The sequence below is a fragment of the Siphateles boraxobius genome, unplaced genomic scaffold, assembly GCF_051911475.1.
Source record: "Siphateles boraxobius isolate OS27281-9 unplaced genomic scaffold, OSU_SipBor_1 36, whole genome shotgun sequence".
NCBI classification, from domain to species: domain Eukaryota; kingdom Metazoa; phylum Chordata; class Actinopteri; order Cypriniformes; family Leuciscidae; genus Siphateles; species Siphateles boraxobius.
In genome coordinates, this window is record NW_027508986.1 from 900,813 (window position 1) to 920,000 (window position 19,188).

General features: G+C 38.6%; 1 protein-coding gene across 2 annotated transcripts in view; it reads left to right on the plus strand.

Moving 5' to 3' along the window:
- The first annotated feature begins 8,124 nt into the window (after nt 1–8,124).
- Nucleotides 8,125–19,188, plus strand: part of bmf1 (BCL2 modifying factor 1) — a 25,209-nt gene continuing 14,145 nt past the window's right edge. The window contains exons 1-3 of one of the 2 annotated variants that reach the window (XM_077196832.1): nt 8,125–8,445; nt 11,974–12,146; nt 16,210–16,367. In XM_077196832.1, coding sequence (XP_077052947.1) covers nt 11,990–12,146; nt 16,210–16,367 — 315 coding nt within the window. In that variant the 5' untranslated portion in view covers nt 8,125–8,445; nt 11,974–11,989. The remainder of the gene's footprint in view (nt 8,446–11,973; nt 12,147–16,209; nt 16,368–19,188) is intronic. The other variant, XR_013190652.1, reaches the window with a different exon arrangement.

Sequence of the window (19,188 nt, forward strand, 5' to 3'; positions counted from 1 at the left end):
TCTGTGTTTGATCAGCGTCTGCCGCTGTGCTGCGATTCCATGTTTATGAATTTATGATTGTGAAGAACCAGATAAGATGTCTGGAACAGATGCATGTATGAGGGCTCATCGAGACGGTCACATGGTTTATATTATCCCTCAAAGACAATTAATCTGATAAACGACTGGAATATACCTGACGAGTGATGTCACACGAGTGTTTACAGAGCCAATCATCATAGAGCTCAGAGTTAATGAACTACAGTTCAGAAGGAATCATATTTATATCTACAGATGATGGAGACGAGCTTCCCTCTGGAAATCACACAGAACTTCATGATTTACATGGACAAAACGATCAGATTTTCATTGGAAAATGTCGAAATCTATAGATTTATCTGTGATTTTAATAATTGAGCAATAATTGCTTCGAACTGGACTTTACTCTCACTCTTTTTCTCACTCTGTCTTTTTGTCCTGTTTTTCAACATAATTATCTAAACATCCTTAAAACAAGATACTTTTAGTTGTAAATAATGTGTGTGTGTGTGTGAGTGTGTGTGAGTGTGTGTGTGCGTGCGTGTGCGTGCGTGTGTGTGTGTGTGTGTGTGTGTGTGTGTGTGTGTGTGTGTGTGTGTGTGTGTGTGTGTGTGTGTGTGTGTGTGTGTGTGTGTGTGTGTGTGTGTGTGTGTGTGTGTGTGTGTGTGTGTGTGTGTGTGTGTGTGTGTGTGTGTGTGTGTGTGTGTGGAGGACAGAAGGGAAGAAAACGCTAATGTTCTCAATCGGTTTTTAGAGAGTGTCTCTGACTTCTTTGTCAAGATTTAGTTAATAAAGTTAATCACAGTGAGGGGAAATCATTATAAAACTTATTTTAGGCGTTTTTTGAGTGGTTTATAAGTAAAATAATCCCAATATCTTATACTAGAGTAAAAACTGATTGTGATATGCCAATATGTATGCAAAGTACCTGTATATGACATCAGAGTAGTTTTGTTCCTAAAACACTTCACTTGTGTAAGTTCAGATAATGGTAACTTATTATATTTGTGTCATATCATCATGTCAAAGATGAATTTTTACGTTTTATTTATTTGTTTTACTGGCATGTTCGTTTGGTTTCATATCTGGCCAGACGAATGTAATTGTGATAACAAACTCTCTTTCTCTCACTCTTAACTTCTCTTTCTTGAAGAGGACCTGTTATGTTCATTGTATCTTGAGTTTCTTCCGGGAACGAACACGTCACAATATTCCTCATTATAATAATTCACACGCAGAATAAAGGGGCGGAGCCTGGTTGAGTTAGTTAGTAGTTAAACTGGCGGTTATGGGAAGGGGCGGGACATTTCCCAAACACACTCGAAGCGCTCGACCAATCACAACACACTACTCCAGCCGACCAATCAGAGCACAGTGTGCTTTCCAGAAGGAGGGGCGTCATAGAGACAGGAAGTAAACAGAGGGTTACTGACAGACTGGGAAGAGAGGAGCCGAAACAATGGAAAATATGAGGAAAATAATCAACATTCAAGCAGGAAACCTGTTTGTTATTAACTTCGAGTAGTGAGTCTTCACACTGTAACTGCAGTGAGGCGTTCGTCAGCACCGGCCCTCTGTGAGGGAATGTGTGACCCAGCTGTCCAAGTGTTTATTGATCAGTAAGGGCTGGTCATAAACCAGCACTTGCCCTGCCGGTATACATATACACTCACCTAAAGGATTATAAGGAACACCTGTTCAATTTCTCATTAATGCAATTATCTAATCAACCAATCACATGGCAATTGCCTCAATGCATTTAGGGGTGTGGTCCTGGTCAAGACAATCTCCTGAACACCAAACTGAATGATTTAAGCAATTTTGACCGAGGCATGGTTGTTGGTGCCAGACGGGCCGGTCTGAGTATTTCACCATCTGCTCAGTTACTGGGATTTTCATGCACAACCATTTCTAGGGTTTACAAAGAATGGTGTGAAAAGGGAAAAACATCCAGTATGCGGCAGTCCTGTGGCCGAAAATGCCTTGTTGATGCTAGAGGTCAGAGGAGAATGGGCCGACTGATTCAAGCTGATAGAAGAGCAATTTTGACTGAAATAACCACTTGTTACAACCGAGGTATGCAGCAAAGCATTTGTGAAGCCACAACACGCTCAACCTTGAGGCGGATGGGCTACAACAGCAGAAGACCCCACCGGGTACCACTCATCTCCACTACAAATAGGAAAAAGAGGCTACAATTTGCAAGAGCTCACCAAAATTGGAGAGTTGAAGACTGGAAAAATGTTGCCTGGTCTGATGAGTCTCGATTTCTGTTGAGACATTCAGATGGTAGAGTCAGAATTTGGCGTAAACAGAATGAGAACATGGATCCATCATGCCTTGTTACCACTGTGCAGGCTGGTGGTGGTGGTGTAATGGTGTGGGGGATGTTTTCTTGGCACACTTTAGGCCCCTTATTGCCAATTGGGCATCGTTTAAATGCCACGGCCTACCTGAGCATTGTTTCTGACCATGTCCATCCCTTTATGGCCACCATGTACCCATCCTCTGATGGCTACTTCCAGCAGGATAATGCACCGTCACAAAGCTCGAATCATTTCAAATTGGTTTCTTGAACATGACAATGAGTTCACTGTACTAAAATGGCCCCCACAGTCGAGCATCTTTGGGATGTGGTGGAACGGGAGCTTCGTGCCCTGGATGTGCATCCCACAAATCTCCATCAACTGCAAGATGCTATCCTATCAATATGGGCCAACATTTCTAAAGAATGCTTTCAGCACCTTGTTGAATCAATGCCACGTAGAATTAAAGCAGTTCTGAAGGCGAAAGGGGGTCAAACACAGTATTAGTATGGTGTTCCTAATAAACCTTTAGGTGAGTGCAAGTACATATAAGTCTAGCTTATATGTTATTCTTCAATGCACAGCGTTAGATCGCATGGGCAATGCAGCACTACTGTATTTTACCTCTTCATTGCACAACGGCATGAGGTTTTAAATTGCAATGCAACAGCTAATGCAATGATTTCCCTTCAATACACAACTGAATAAGTTAGTTGTAGTATGGAAATGCAATGCGAAAGCACATATGTTATGTATGCCTTTTTTTAGTGCACAGAGGAATAAGTTAGATCTTTTGTGCAATGCTATGAAGCTGTGTTAGTCTGAACACACCACTGCATCAGCTGTGTTTGCAGAGAGAGAGAGCGGGCGAGAGAGCAAACTCAGACAGCAGGAGCAGAGGACACTGTTATTGCTCAGAGCACAGATCATGAATACAGTCTCGTTTGTATAAGTTCTTACTTATGAGAAAGATTACTTTTGATGTATTTTCTGCAGGCACAAACATTTTATTGTTTTTAGTGTTAATGAGAAGTTCTTAACAGTTTCTGGTCCCTATTGACTTCCATAGAATATTTTTAAGTCAATGTGGACCAGCAACAGCTTCTTCAAAATAACTTATTTTGTATTCTACGGCAAAAAGAAACATGTGTGTGTGTGTGTGTGTGTGTGTGTGTGTGTGTGTGTGTGTGTGTGTGTGTGTGTGTGTGTGTGTGTGTGTGTGTGTGTGTGTGTGTGCGTGTGCGTGCGTGTGCGTGTGCGTGTGCGAGTATGAGTATGAGTATGAGTATGAGTATGAGTATGAGTATGAGTATGAGTATGAGTATGAGTGTGTGTGCGAGTATGAGTATGAGTATGAGTGTGTGTGCGAGTATGAGTATGAGTATGAGTATGAGTGTGTGTGCAAGTATGAGTATGAGTATGAGTATGAGTGTGTGTGCAAGTATGAGTATGAGTGTGTGTGCGAGTATGAGTATGAGTATGAGTATGAGTATGAGTGTGTGTGCAAGTATGAGTATGAGTATGAGTGTGTGTGTGCGAGTATGAGTATGAGTATGAGTGTGTGTGCAAGTATGAGTATGAGTGTGTGTGCATGCGTGTGCGAGTATGAGTATGAGTATGAGTATGAGTATGAGAATGAGTATGAGTGTGTGTGCAAGTATGAGTATGAGTATGAGTGTGTGTGCGAGTATGAGTATGAGTATGAGTGTGTGTGCAAGTATGAGTATGAGTATGAGTGTGTGTGCAAGTATGAGTATGAGTGTGTGTGCGAGTATGAGTATGAGTATGAGTATGAGTGTGTGTGCAAGTATGAGTATGAGTGTGTGTGCGAGTATGAGTATGAGTATGAGTGTGTGTGCAAGTATGAGTATGAGTATGAGTATGAGTATGAGTATGAGTATGAGTGTGTGTGCAAGTATGAGTATGAGTGTGTGTGCAAGTATGAGTATGAGTATGAGTATGAGTATGAGTGTGTGTGCAAGTATGAGTATGAGTATGAGTATGAGTGTGTGTGCAAGTATGAGTATGAGTATGAGTGTGTGTGTGCAAGTATGAGTATGAGTGTGTGTGCGAGTATGAGTATGAGTATGAGTATGATTATGAGTGTGTGTGCAAGTATGAGTATGTGCAAGTATGTGTGTTAGGGCTGGTCCGAATACCATTTTTTGAGCTTCGAAGCTTCGGTGGGAATGAACATCGAATATTCGAAGCTTCGGAATCTCTATATGTCTCAGAAAACCCAATTCTCCCGCATATTAATAGCGCTCCCTGATGCCCACAAATTAGTTCAAATCTCCCGGAATCTAGAGCTCGCGAGCTCCAGCCCGTGTAGCGCGCAAAAGACAGAGAGGGAGAGAGCAAGAGACCTTGCGTGTGTGTGCAAATGAGCGTGTGTGCCTCTTGAAGCGCATGTAAAATGCGCATGATCATGATCAGCGCATGATTATCTCGAGAACCGTTCATCCAAACGACTTCACGAGGGAGTGCAGTGTCGTATTTGGTGCAATATAGATAGACAGGTGAGACGCGACACGTTCAGAATTAATAAACTTTTAATAAACTACAGAACAGCGCGAGCGGGAAGCGGCGCGCCTCACGCGAGCAGAGCTTAAATGCTCCGAGAACGGACACTGCACTAGTGGTATAAAACACACTAATACATACATTTATACATTTTAATTAGTGCTGTCAAACGATTAAAATATTTAATCGCGATTAATCGCATTAATGCCATAGTTAACTCGCGATTAATCGCACATTTTTATCTATTCTAAATGTCCCTTGATTTCTATTTGTCTCATTATTTTTTCTAATTTTAATGCTCTTATCAACATGGAAAAGTGGATCAGCAGTAAGTTTGTTCTTAGCTGTGGTATCCATGTGCTTCTGTCTGAAGTCATCCATTGTAGAGCTTAGATCGGGCCCAAAAAATCAAGCCCGACCCGAGCCCGTGCGCATTGTGTCCGAGCCCGGCCCGACACATAAACTGTAATTATGAGCCCGAGCCCGATTTAAACCCGTCCATTTTTTTCATACGTGGGTCGTTATAACTGACGTTCTCAACTATTTTCTATGTTACTTTCTCCCGCCCGCAACATTTTTGTCCCGCTCCCGCCCGCAAATACACTCTTTTTTTTGTAGGCTACCTCCAAATACTTTCGCCTACGTGTCGCCACCATACACATCAGCATAAATGCTCCTGATAAATTATTAGTTATTAAAGCATTAACACACAAACCACTGTTATAAAATAAAAGCAAGCAGGCTACTGAGTGCATGGTTTGGCATGACTGAATGCGCGCAAAGTGCGCTCCCTTAATAATTCCTAAAAAGCTGACATCAGTTCATCGCAATCTCACACATCTGTTATTATCAGTGAAGCTGACTGCACAATGCATCTTTCATAATATATACACTTTGTTTGTTATAATTTGAGGATTTGCCAGATTACAGAATTCAGCACTGACCAAAAAGTCTGTTTTGAGCGGTGAGGGGAGTCTATTTTAAATGCTTCTGATTGGCCATTGCGTTCAAGAAATCAACACATATGTCTGTGATTGGCTACATCACTCAACGCTGCAAACATGTTATAAAAAGAAACTCTGGCCTGTAAATCGTTTCTATTTTGTTTTAGTTGTTTTTGTTGCTTTTCTGCAACATATGAAAAAAAATTTATTAGTTTTTATGTTTTATTCATAGATATTTCTAGTTTGCGAGAGTCCCGCGAATCGTTTTATTCTCCCGTATCCGCACACATAGTGAGTGCATTACCGCTCGAGCCCGCCCTCGGCCATCAAATCTAGTCCCGCGCCGCACTCTATTGCGTTGAGAGTGCACGTCTCTAGATCGGCGTCTCGCGCTCGCGCCATCCACTCAAAACGTACCGTTAGCCTACTACTCTTTGGCCGGCGCGTAAGCCCAAACAAGTACGTGCGGCGTGCCTGTTGTTTTGTTTCCGGTCTAGCTATCCGGTGTGATGTTGTAGTTTTTATAACGTTACTAGTTGTTGCAACAGCATGTGAAAAAAATACAAAGTTTGCTAGGCCAAAAAGAGCGTTAATCTCGCGATAAAAAAATTGACGCCGTTAAAATGTGTTTGCGTTAACGCCGTTAATAACGCGTTTAACGCACAGCACTAATTTTAATACTACATACATTTTAATACATTTTGTTTCTATTATTCTATTTTCCACAATGTCAAAGCAACGCAGCTTAACCCAAAATACAAGCATTCTGTCCATACAAACTCCGCTGTTCTGTGCGGAATACTCCCGTTGCAGAAACACTTTTAGTAGTCCAAGAAGAAGTAAATATCTATTTATTAAGTAGATATAACGAAGTTATATGTTAAGTATTATATTTCACCAGATTTTATATTGTAAAACATATTCAAGTGCGAATGAGAAACGTTTCGAGGGGGATGCCAGTTGTGCAAAAAAAAAAAAAAATATTCGAATGTTACATTTACAAATCGAATACCAACCCACCGAACGAATATTCGGGTCCAGCCGCATGTGTCAGGGTGTGTGTGTGTGTGTGTGTGTGTGTGTGTGTGCATGAGTATGCAAGTATGAGTATGTGCAAGTGTGTGTGTGTGTGTGTGTGTGTGTGTGTGTGTGTGTGTGTGTGTGTGTGTGTGTGTGTGTGTGTGTGTGTGTGTGTGTGTGTGTGTGTGTGCATGAGTATGTGTGTGTGCGAGTATGAGTATGAGTATGAGTATGTGCAAGTATGTGTGTGTGTGTGTGTGTGTGTGTGTGTGTGTGTGTGTGTGTGTGTGTGTGTGTGTGTGTGTGTGTGTGTGTGTGTGTGTGCATGAGTATGTGTGTGTGCATGAGTATGTGTGTGTGCGAGTATGAGTATGAGTATGTGCAAGTATGTGTGTGTGTGTGTGTGTGTGTGTGTGTGTGTGTGTGTGTGTGTGTGTGTGTGTGTGTGAGAGAGAGAGAGAGAGAGAGAGAGAGAGAGAGAGAGAGAGAGAGAGAGAGAGAGTTTGTGTAAGTGTGAGTGTGTGAGTGTAGTTTTTTCCGGTGTAGTGAAATCATTCCGCTCTCATATGAAGTCAGTGTAAAATCATATGATTGAACCACAAACACTTTAGCTGTGGGAATTTCCCATCCACGTGTGTGAATACAGCACAGCAAGGCCAGACCAAAACAAACGCCCTGATTGGCCAGAGGTCACATGATTGAAGTCTTAAAGGCATAGTGCAAAATTATACTGAATTTCTCAGGAAGATTCAGAGCAACACACAAACTTTTCATAATGAGATGCATTCCTGGCATTTTGTAAATATGAATTCATCTCTATCAAAAGTTTGAAAGCTACAGTTTCTTGAATTTCTATTAATAAAGCCTTTATAGTTTTATATTATATTATGAACTGAGGATATAAAAGTTTCTTAGTGGAATAATGTCGGTAAAGTAATTAAACAGACCATTTGTGGAAAACGCATTACAATAGAGCTGAGGAGAAAAGCACAGCAGGACGGCTATTGAACACACTCTCACAAAGACATCAGTTAAATGTGTGTTTTAACACTGTTTGTCTAAGATAACACCTTCATGCCAGATGGTGAGTTATGCAATGCTAAAATTCATGAATCTATCTATCTATCTATCTATCTATCTATCTATCTATCTATCTATCTATCTATCTATCTATCTATCTATCTATCTATCTATCTAACCTCCTTGAGTTTAAAATTAGAAACGTCATTAATATGCTCCTGTCTCTTTAAGAGAGAGTGAGCGATAGTGTGTGTGAGAGAGAGAGAGAGAGAGAGAGAGAGGAGAGAGAGAGAGAGAGAGAGAGAGTGTGTGTGTGTGTGTGTGTGTGTGTGTGTGTGTGTGTGTGTGTGTGTGTGTGTGTGTGTGTGTGTGTGTGTGTGTGTGTGTGTGTGTGCGTGTGTCTGTGTGTGTGTTTACACACCGTGCGTGACGTCACGAGGAGGCGGGGCCTTGCCTCTGGAACTCGAGCGCGAGCTCGGCACCGACAGCAGAATGAAGTGGCCGATGAGGCGCGCGCACTGCGAGCGTGTTACTGATATTTATACTGATATTTTTGATACTGAACTTTACGCGACTATTTTCACATCTGAACTGGACGACAGGCAAACAAACAGGTAAGAAGTGTTTACTCATTATGCAGTGCTTCATACGGTGGTACAATTACACGGTATTTTTTTGTTTTGTATTGTTATATATTAGTCTTGAGTTTTAATACAGTTATGTGTGTTATTGTTGAATACATTTGTACAGACACTCGTGTAAATTTGGAGTATTTACTATGAGCTGTCACTTAGCGATAAAATCGCTGAAGTTGATGATGATGATGTGGTTGTTGTTGTTTTTGTGTGAACCGGTACATTGTCCGTGTCTCAAATCCTAGTGAGCTTCTCACATAGACAGCAACATGTTGGTCAACTTCTATCGCATCTAAACTGCTGCTGTCTAGGTAGACAACTCACTGGGGTTTGAGACAGTCCCTGTAAATCTCACTGCATAAACCTCAAATCTCAGAGTTTATGAGTCTGATTAATAATGACAGTTTAAAGTGCTGGAGACAAGTATCATAACACGTAATTATCTCTGTCAGAGAGATGTATTGGTATTTTATGTATTTTCTAATGACTTTATGATAAGATAACAGTCATAATGAGCACTGTGGTGTTGTTGTGTTGAACTACTGTCGTGTCGTTAAGATATGGAGAACAATAATGCAATGCAAATGTGGATAATGATGGAAAGTGGACATCTATCTCCTGTACTTTGGTTTGTTGTCATTGATAATTGAATCCAGACTGAATATAGTCAAGCACTGATGAGGGCTTGTGTGTGTGTGTGTGTGTGTGTGTGTGTGTGTGTGTGTGTGTGTGCGCGCGGGCGCGCGTGCGTGCGTGTGAGTGTTTTTGTGTCTGTTTGAGAGAGAGAGAAAGAAAGTGTGCGTGTGAGTGAGTGTTTGAGAGAAAGAGTGTGTGTGTGTTTGTTTGTTTGAGGGAGAGAGAGAGAGAGAGAGAGAGAGAGTCTGTGTGTGTGTTTGTTTGAGGGATAGAGAAAGAGAGAAAGAGAGAGAGAGAGTGTGTGTGTGTGTGTGTGTGTGTGTGTGTGTGTGTGTGTGTGTGTGTGTGTGTGTGTGTGTGTGTGTTTCCTCACTGGGTCAGTAGTGCTACAGAAGCTGTAAGGGAGTCTCAGTCACCAACTAACAAATCACTCCATTACAACTTCAGGTTAAAGTTTATTGGCCGAGTTCGGTTGCTTTAATGACTGAAAACATGCAGAAAATAAAAAAAATATGCAGTAAATATGAACACAATAAGTAGTATAAATAATGGCATGATGATCGTGAATGAATGAAAACTGTTGTGTGTGAACATCCTGTGTTGTGTGTGTGTGTGTGTGTGTGTGTGTGTGTGTGTGTGTGTGTGTGTGTGTGTGTGTGTGTGTGTGTGTGTGTGTGTGTGTGTGTGTGTGTGTGTGTGTCTGCGTGTGTGTGTGTGTCTATGTGTGTCTGCGTGTGTGTGCGTGTGTGTGTGTGTGTGTGTGTATCCGCTGTGGTAGAGGGAGTTGCATGTTTTTGCTGTGTCATTTTTACACTCATTGAGGAAATCAGATGTGATAGTTTGTGGTGTGCATGACACGTGTTTCTGTGCATAAACACACAAACACACACACACACACACACGCACGACACAGGACGTTCACACGCATCTCTGAGCGTCACACATCCGATCGACTGATACTGTATGATCTGTGGCCCGTCTGTCTCAGAGAAAGCTGGGTATTTCTCATAGGTGACATGAGGGGTTTATTGGAAACTTGAGGTTTTTAAGAGGATGTGATAGTTTAACAAACAAGACTGCACTAGATTCTTATCTCCACTGTGTGAATCTGACAGACGTCAGGGTCATATTTCCCTCCAGAATCAAAAGAAAGACACAAGAATTGTATTTTGCATAAACAATAAAGGCTAATTATAGGAAATGGGGCCCTTTGGTTTTTAAAGTGACATTTCTTGTTAGTTTCATGATATGCATATGTAAGGAACGTGAGCTGAATATATATGCACATCATGTTATTTCAGTACAGTTGAAGTGTTTATGATAATAATGTGATGGTTGGCTTTGTGTGTGTGTGTGTGTGTGTGTGTGTGTGTGTGTGTGTGTGTGTGTGTGTGTGTGTGTGTGTGTGTGTGTGTGTGTGTGTGTGTGTGCGTGTGTGTGTGTGTGTGTATTCAGTATCCCATTCTTTAACGCTTTTTAAAGCTCCTGACTTCCAGAATTTATCGTTTTTCTCGAAGCCCAAAGCTTCACCGCAGAACATGGAAAGTGTAGGCGAGACCTGGTTAAATATAGTAAAGCGTTCGTATAACCGCAGTCGAGCGTGTGGTTTCATCACTGCTATTTATCTAAATCAGTTCGGCCAGTGACCACAAGCAACACTAATCTTTAGTCTATTTATCCCGCTGTTAACCGGCCATAAACGGGCCGAAACACCCCGTTATTACTCTGAGATGTCATTTGTGTAAGTACATGTGAGTGTGTGTATTCACACACGTCTCATGTGCTGTTAGTGGTCGACCGATGTGGGTTTTTCATTGGCTGATTCTCATAATGACATCTAGCAGCGGTTCACAACTTCAGATTTGACATTGAACATCAACCCAGAACGCTAAACACATACAAAAAGACCAACACTTTATTTATATTACCGTTTAATCCCAACTATATGCTAAATTTGTGTGAATCTGTAGTGAATTTCTTTAACGTCGTTTTTTATTTACCTTGCTTAGATTGTTGGAGCTGCCAACCAGACATTATCGTTTCCATTTTTATTGCATTTATAATATTTTAAAATGCAAATTTATGCATATTTGGGATTGAAAATTGTCATTACCATAATGCAGAAAATATATATCAATAAATATTTAAAAATAATATATCATATATATATATGTGTGTGTGTCTGTCTGTCTGTGTGCGCGTATATATATATATATATAATATTTATATATTGTAAATACATAAAATATAATAAATATATAAAAAATTGTAATTGTGTATAAATATACTCACATTTTATATTTTTATATATTTAATACATTTTTATATATTTTTGTGTGTATAGCCTATATATGTGTATATGTATATATATATATACAAACAAATATATAAAAAATAAGTAAATATATAAAAATAAATATATATTGTAATATGTACATAAGTACTATATATAAATATATATATATATATATATATATATATATATATATATATAATAAATATATTATATACAATAATATAAAATTTAAAAAATTATATATATACACATTTTTGTTTGTATATATTCATTATTTTTTATATATTTGTGTGAATATATATGTATGTATGTTTTATATAAATATATAGGCCTATATATATATATATATATATATATATATATATATGTGTGTGTGTGTGTGTGTGCTGTTTATATATATATATATATATATATATATATGTGTGTGTGTGTGTAATATATATATAATATATAATTACATTTTTATACATATATATATTGATCATCTCAAAATGGTCAAATACTGGCCCATGAATCTACCGATATAATTGTGTGGTTGTTTGTCCCTGACCGTTGTTCTCCACTGGTGTGTGTAGGTGAGGAGTCCAGCTGATGGATGAGGATGAGGATGGTGTGTGTGGGAAGGGTCATCAGCGCTGGCCTTCCTCTCGTGTGCAGATAAAGCCTTCAGAGACAGCAGGGCGTCCCGCTCCATCATCCAACGGCATGCTGAACTGTGGAGCACATGAGCCCAGACGCTTTCTCTACGGTACACACACACACACACACGTCTCTCTGCCGGACGTGACCCGGGACCACGAAACCAGTCACAAGGGCCAAGTTTTTGAAATTGAGATTTATATATACAGTGCCTAGCATAAGTGAACACATCCATGCTAAAGTTGACTAAAAAGAGGAATAAAAAATCATCTTTTGGAAATTGATCTTAATTCCTTAATTTAAAAAATGAGGAAAAATCCAACCTTTAAGGACACCAATTTTCTTTGGGAATGAATAATGTATCGTAAATAAATAAATGTTCTTCCTTAAAATACAGGTTGCATAAGTCAGGACACCCCTATGTTAAACTCCCATAGAGACAGCTGTTTTTTATTTTTAAAGGCCAGTTATTTCATGGATCAGGATAATGTGCATCCTGATAAAGTTCCCTTGGCCTTTGGGATTAAAATATCCCACATCATCACACACACTTCACCCTTATACCTAGAGATCGGCATGAGGAACTGTCCATAAAATCATCTCTCAATGCAAATCACACCAGCTATTAGCCTAACTGAAATAACACCATGCCAATCTCTAGGTATGATGAAGGGAATGTGATGATGTGGGATATTTTAATCCCAAAGGCCAAGGTAACTTTATCAGGATGCACATTATCCCGGATCCATGAAATAACTGGCCTTTAAAAATAAAAATCAGCTGTCTCTATGGGAATTTAACATAGGGGTGTCCTGACTTATGCAACCTGTATTTTAAGGAAGAACATTTATTTATTTACGATACATTATTCATGCACAAAGAAAATTGGTGTCGTTAAAGGTTGGATTTTTCCTCATTTTTTAAATTAAGGCATTAAGATCAATTTCCAAAAGATGATTTTTTATTCCTCTTTTTAGGCAACTTTAGCATGGGTGTTTTCACTTATGCTATCCACTGTATTTACGATAGGAAATGTACAACATATCTTAATGGAACATGATCTTTACTTAATATCCTAATGATTTTTGACATAAAAAAAATCAATAATTTTGACCCATGCAATATATTGTTGGCAATTGCCACAAATAAACCCATGCGACCCGTGACTGGTTTTGTGGTCCAGGGTCACACATATCATCTGTCATGACTCAGTCGCTTTATTACCTGTGTTTGTTCCCAGTCGTTTTGCAATGCAAATGACACCATGCACTGACACAATGCATCTCTGATGATCGTGCTTCTTATTTAATCAGGTCAAGTGAATCAATCGGTAGTGGAAAGTCAGTAACGCATGATGCTTGCAACACTAAAGACATGGGTTTAATTCCCAGGGAGTCCATGAGCTGATTATTAAATAATTTAGTTGAAATCACACTTTTTGTGGCATATTTATTCATTTATCAACCTCAGAACTCATTAGATTAGAAGGTTTGTGTTATAGCAAAAAAAAATCAGTTCCCTTCTGAAAAACACTTTACGGTTTACAATAAGTTTAATTAGTTAACATTGGTGAACTACTTTAGTTAACATCAAACAAGAATGAACAATACTTCAGCATTTATTAATCTTAGTTAATATTAATTTCAGCATTTACTAATAGGTTATTAAAAGTTTGTATAGTTAAAGTTAAAAAAGTTGTATTAGTTAATAAACACTATGAACTAACATGAACGAACAATAAACAGCTGTATTTTTCTTAACAAAGATTAATAAATACTGTAACAAATGTATTGCTCGTTGTTAGTTAATGCATTAATATTAACTAATGAACTTTATTGTAAAGTGTTACCCAGGAACCATAATCGTTTTGCATCATTTGTTGTATTCACATTTGTACATACACTACCAGTCAAAAGTTTTGGATTGCAAAGATATTTAAGGTTTTTAAAAGAAAATGAATGTGATTTGTACGCCCCGTCACGAAAAAACCTTTTTGGTTTCAGTCTAGGGCTTCGAAACAGAAACTTCCTGTTCGACTTCTGTGAAAAATCCACATCACAACTTCATGACTCAACGCTTTCAGATCAGAACACAGAGGCCATTTCTCTCGCAAGTTTATTTTTAAACATCTTTGCTTTTTTAAGCACTTGAAGCATCTTTGAAGCAGATAGTAATATACTTTTAACATCTTAACATGATGAAAACACAAAAAAACAAATGGGACTCTTTTCTTTGAGCTGTTGTCGTGATATACAGCATTATATAGGCTTGTATGCTAAACAACCTAATCTGTCATCAGGGTTGCGTACACTCAATAACACTCACTCGTTGGCAGTAATGAGCAAAGTTCATCATCAGCATTGACTGCAGTGCTGAACTTGTGCGGTGTGTGTGATCAGATGTTCAGATAGTTTCTGCGGTGTCGGTTTAATATTTGTCAGTTTAATATTCATTAACCCTAACCCTAACCAGAGTCATTTTTAAATCAGAAGTCAGTTTTTACATCAACTTCTTAATGATATATTAATTTGATGTTGAAATATAAACATTTATGGTGATTAGTAAAAACTTTTTTATGACAGATTTATGTAAACATACATTAACTCTTTCCCTGCCTGTGTTTTTTTTAAAGTTGCCAGCGTGTATTTGATCACTTTCACAAAAGTTTCATGGCCTGCAGAATATTTTGTTGTATGAATATCTGAGGATATATCAAAAGAAAAGAACCGAGCCGCTGCTTTAAAACACAAAACCCGCTTTGTGCATTTTTTTTTTATCAACACTTGGATGTGGGTAAGTTTCATAAAAAAGCTGAGAAAATCATGTTTTTGTCAAAGACTATGTCTGGATCAGATACAGAACGATGATTAAGACGCAGAAGTAAATCGAGTCCATCAACAGCCTAAAGCTTCACAGTCCTGAGTCGACATTTCATTCAGTAACGTTAGTTTTGATTTATATGATGTTTAATGTTGATGATCACGTTATTTTACATCTGCATATGCCTACATATGACGTTGAGTCTTTCTGCTTTTCCTTCACATGTGTTTTGATCAGGAGATTCAGTCCTCTTTCAGAAGATGTGTAACAGCGCCCCCTACCGTATAACAGGGAACATTTCCGGCAATGGCGGGGAAATAGTTAAACGCCACTTTTTTTTCAATGCTTTCGACCCTCCAAAAACCATTTCAGCTGAAACCAATACATTTTTTTGCTGTTTCTTTATTTTAAGTCTCCCTGTAGTCAATAATTTTATCCCTTAAAACTCATCTTTGATCACCAAAATGACATATTTAAGCGTTTTTCCTTGAAAAAAATTATTCATGCCTTAAAATATCTTGAATGTAACTCGACACCCTTGCCTCATTTAGTATGCGCGGTTCTATGAATATGCAAAAGAGCCCCGCCTCCACTCACTCACTCAGCTCAGAGATCCACTAGTTGACGATCACACGTTGATCTGATTGGTTACAAGGTAGTTTGTGACGTCAGAAACACCAGCGATTTCAAACCGTGTTTTTGAGACTGTCTTTGGTTCACTGCAGTTTTAAGGAGAAAATACTCAGCAATGCTGTCGACTTATGAATTTACACATGGTTTGTCTTAAAGCGTATTAAACACACCACATAGACACAGAAACAACATTAAAAGCTGGATTTTCACCACAGGGGGACTTTCAAAGTATATTTGAAGTTGCCAAAAGGAGTGTTTGGAAAACCTGTTTGAAAACAGCCATCATTTTTGCAATTCCATTTGGTGCCACTAGAGGTTCAGAAATGACACAATTCACATTTAAAACCAGCATAAAAGTGAAGTTGCGCCCCTCTTCTCTCCTTTATTGTTCCGTATATCCGAGTGAAACGCTTCTGGAACAAGAACAAATAAAGGGCGGGGCTTGATTGTGTCCGTGGGGAATTGATTGGATGATTGGACGGTTGTGGTTTGCTATTGGCTGATCTCATGTGAGTGACATGTTGCCCCGCCCACATCATCAGAGAAGAGATGCTGCAAGTTATTCTGATTCAGGATTACGATGAATTTTAATTAATGAATAATCATTTATGCATTATTCCAGAAAAAAAAACAATTTTCATCCATTTTGCTTTAATGCTGACGTTGTGCCTAATGTCACACCAGACTCATGTTATATTATTCTCTGTTTGTGTGAACAGGTAACGCAGGATTGCTACTGCTAGCGCCGCCCGGTCGCTCTCAGCCCGCAGACGCGGCTCTACGAGAGAACGAGCCGATGGATCCGCTCAGAGTCGAGACACGCATCGGACAGAAGCTCCAGCTGATCGGAGATCAGTTCTACCAGGAACACATGATGGTGAGTCTGCAGATTATGAGCACAATGGAAGCGTACAGTAGGGCGGCTCGCGTGAGATTACGTCTCGCTTCAGTGCTCGTTTACACAAAGCATTTTCCCTGTGCCATGTTTGTTTTGGCCGGAGTGCTTCCTGACTGTAGTTGTGTGACCCTAAAGACAGAGTTAACTCGGGCAACCCCTCTCGTCCTGTTTACTGCACTCGCTTCCTCCAACACTGCAGTGTGTGTGTGTGTCATAGTGTCATTACGAGACTGTTATTATTATTATTTTGACTTAGTTTTTAATTTTATATTTTATTTTTTTATTTTAAATTTAGGTAATTTTGTTGTGTGTTTTTAGAATTTTTTTTATATTTCTATGCAGTTTTTATGAATTTTTATTTCAGTTATAGACTGTATATATAAATTCCCTGGTTTGTGTCCGTATTATTTGAGTATTATTTATATACAGCTATAATTTTATTAATATTTTTAATGAGCTTTTATTTGTATATTTTGTATATTTTTAAATTCCATTTTAATTTAGTTAAAGTTTTAGTAAATTTTTTATGTCTATGCAGTTTTAATGAAGTTTTATTTTAGTTATAGTTAACTATAAATACCCTGGTTTGTGTCAGTAGTATTTTAGTATTATTTATAAACAGCTGTCATTTTTATGAATATTTTGAATGAGCTTTTATTTGTATATTTTCAAATAAGTTTTAGGGATTTTGTTATGTGCTTTTGTCATTTTTATAAGGCTATAATCGATTATGGTCTATTACTGCATCAATGCAGAATCGTCCCCGTCCACATTGTGATGCATCGTAGAAATTATTAATTTCAACACCTCTATTAGTTACCAAGGCAGCATTTCTAATGTTAATTTAGTTTAACTTTTTATCTAATATTTATATTTTACTTTATTTAAACTTTATGTAATTTAACAAAAACAGTTCTAGTTTGAGGTAGCAAAAATAACCCTGGTTTGTGATTATGTGTAGAGCCAAATGGAGCAAGTGCCCTATTATGCTTTTTTTTATATTGCGATATTACCGTTCATGTAGTGTGTAATACATATTAAAAAAATGCTGTTTTCTGCTGCCAAAGCAAATCCACTTTGATGAGATTGATGCGGTAAAACCCACGCCATCGTCACTGTTCATATCACTGAGATTCAGATATGATAATGAGCGTTTGGTTTCTGACCAATCACAGCAGACTGGGCCATCTGACCAATCAGAGCAGAGCAGATCTCAGAGAGGCGGAGCTTAGAGAGACTGAATCCTTAAACGAACCGTTTCAGACACTGAGAGAAAAGAGCTGAATCTGTAAGGGATATTATGAGAAAAATTGTGTTTTTTGACCTTGGAGTCATGTAAACCTGTTGTAGGAGAAAACATAATAACATAAGGAGCACTTGAAATACTTTTGATTTCATGTTGATGAGTTGCTAGTAAACAGAAGGTTTGTCAGAATTTGTCCAACCATTGACTTTCATAAAACAACCATCCCTTATCCATAATAATTCTGATGCGTCTCTCACACACACACACACACACACACACACACACACACACACACACACACACACACACACACACACACACACACACACACACAAACACACACACACACACACACACGTTTGCTCAGCTATCTAAATGGGGACTTTCCATAGACGTAATGTTTTTATGCTTTTTATACTGTACAGTATAAAAAGCATAAAAACATTACGTCTGTATATTGTAAAAACTGTATATTCTCTCCTCTTACACTAACCCTAAACCTACACACACACTCACACACTAACCCGACCCCTTAACCTACCCACCACACACAACTTTCTGCATTTTTACATTTTGACAATTTTACTTTATTTTTTTTACCAGATTTATAAATGAGGAAGTTCCTAAAGGGAGTTTTTTTGAGATTTAGTCAGGTTTTGGTCAATTCTGGGTACAAATTTGTCCCCAAATTATAGTTAAGTAGGTACACGCACACACACACACACACAGAAGTCTTAAACAGAAGTGGGCTAACTAGGTAAACATGTGGTTCGGGAGCCCTGGGGAGCAGTGGTGGTAAGGGAGACTCCAGCGAGACGAACCCGCAGGAGACGGGCAAATAAGAGGCTTGTGAAAAACACACACACACACACACACACACAGCGCGCTGATAGTCAGTCTGCTGCCAGCCGTGATAATAAGACACTATTTCTGCCCCACATCACCATGAACAGATGCAGCGCTTCTCTTTCTCCTACTGGAGATTCTGCTTTTGTTTGCTTGCTTGTGCATCGGGAAGAATGGGTTGCATTGTGGGAAATGAGGTCTAGATGTTTGTTGATAGATAGTTTGTAGTTCGAAATACATTATATGTAGTGTTAAGGATGAAGACTGTCAGTATTGTGTTTATTACTCCACTCGTGTGAACTCGAGGAGAACTTGCTTCACACTTCTACTGAAAGCCAGCGGATTCAAACACATTGAGAAAAAAAGTAAAGCTCCAGCATTTAAAGGGACAGTTCACCCAAAAATTACAATTCGGAAAACTGTATTAATAAAAACTATAATAGTATCAATTATACTAAAATAACACCATATCGGAGTTCTAGTGACTATTAATTTTTATTTTTTGACAAGATCTGGTGATTTTGAGCTTCACATATAGATGACGTGCGTGAGTTTGGTGTTATGAAGAGTTCAGCTGTTTATCCAGATGTTGATGACTGACGAAACGTTAGTGTGTTCTGAGTGTGTATTGCATAATTTCATCTTCAGTATCGGCGCAGGTAAAACACCACAGGCTGTTGGCATTGTCTCTGTTTACTCATTATCTCT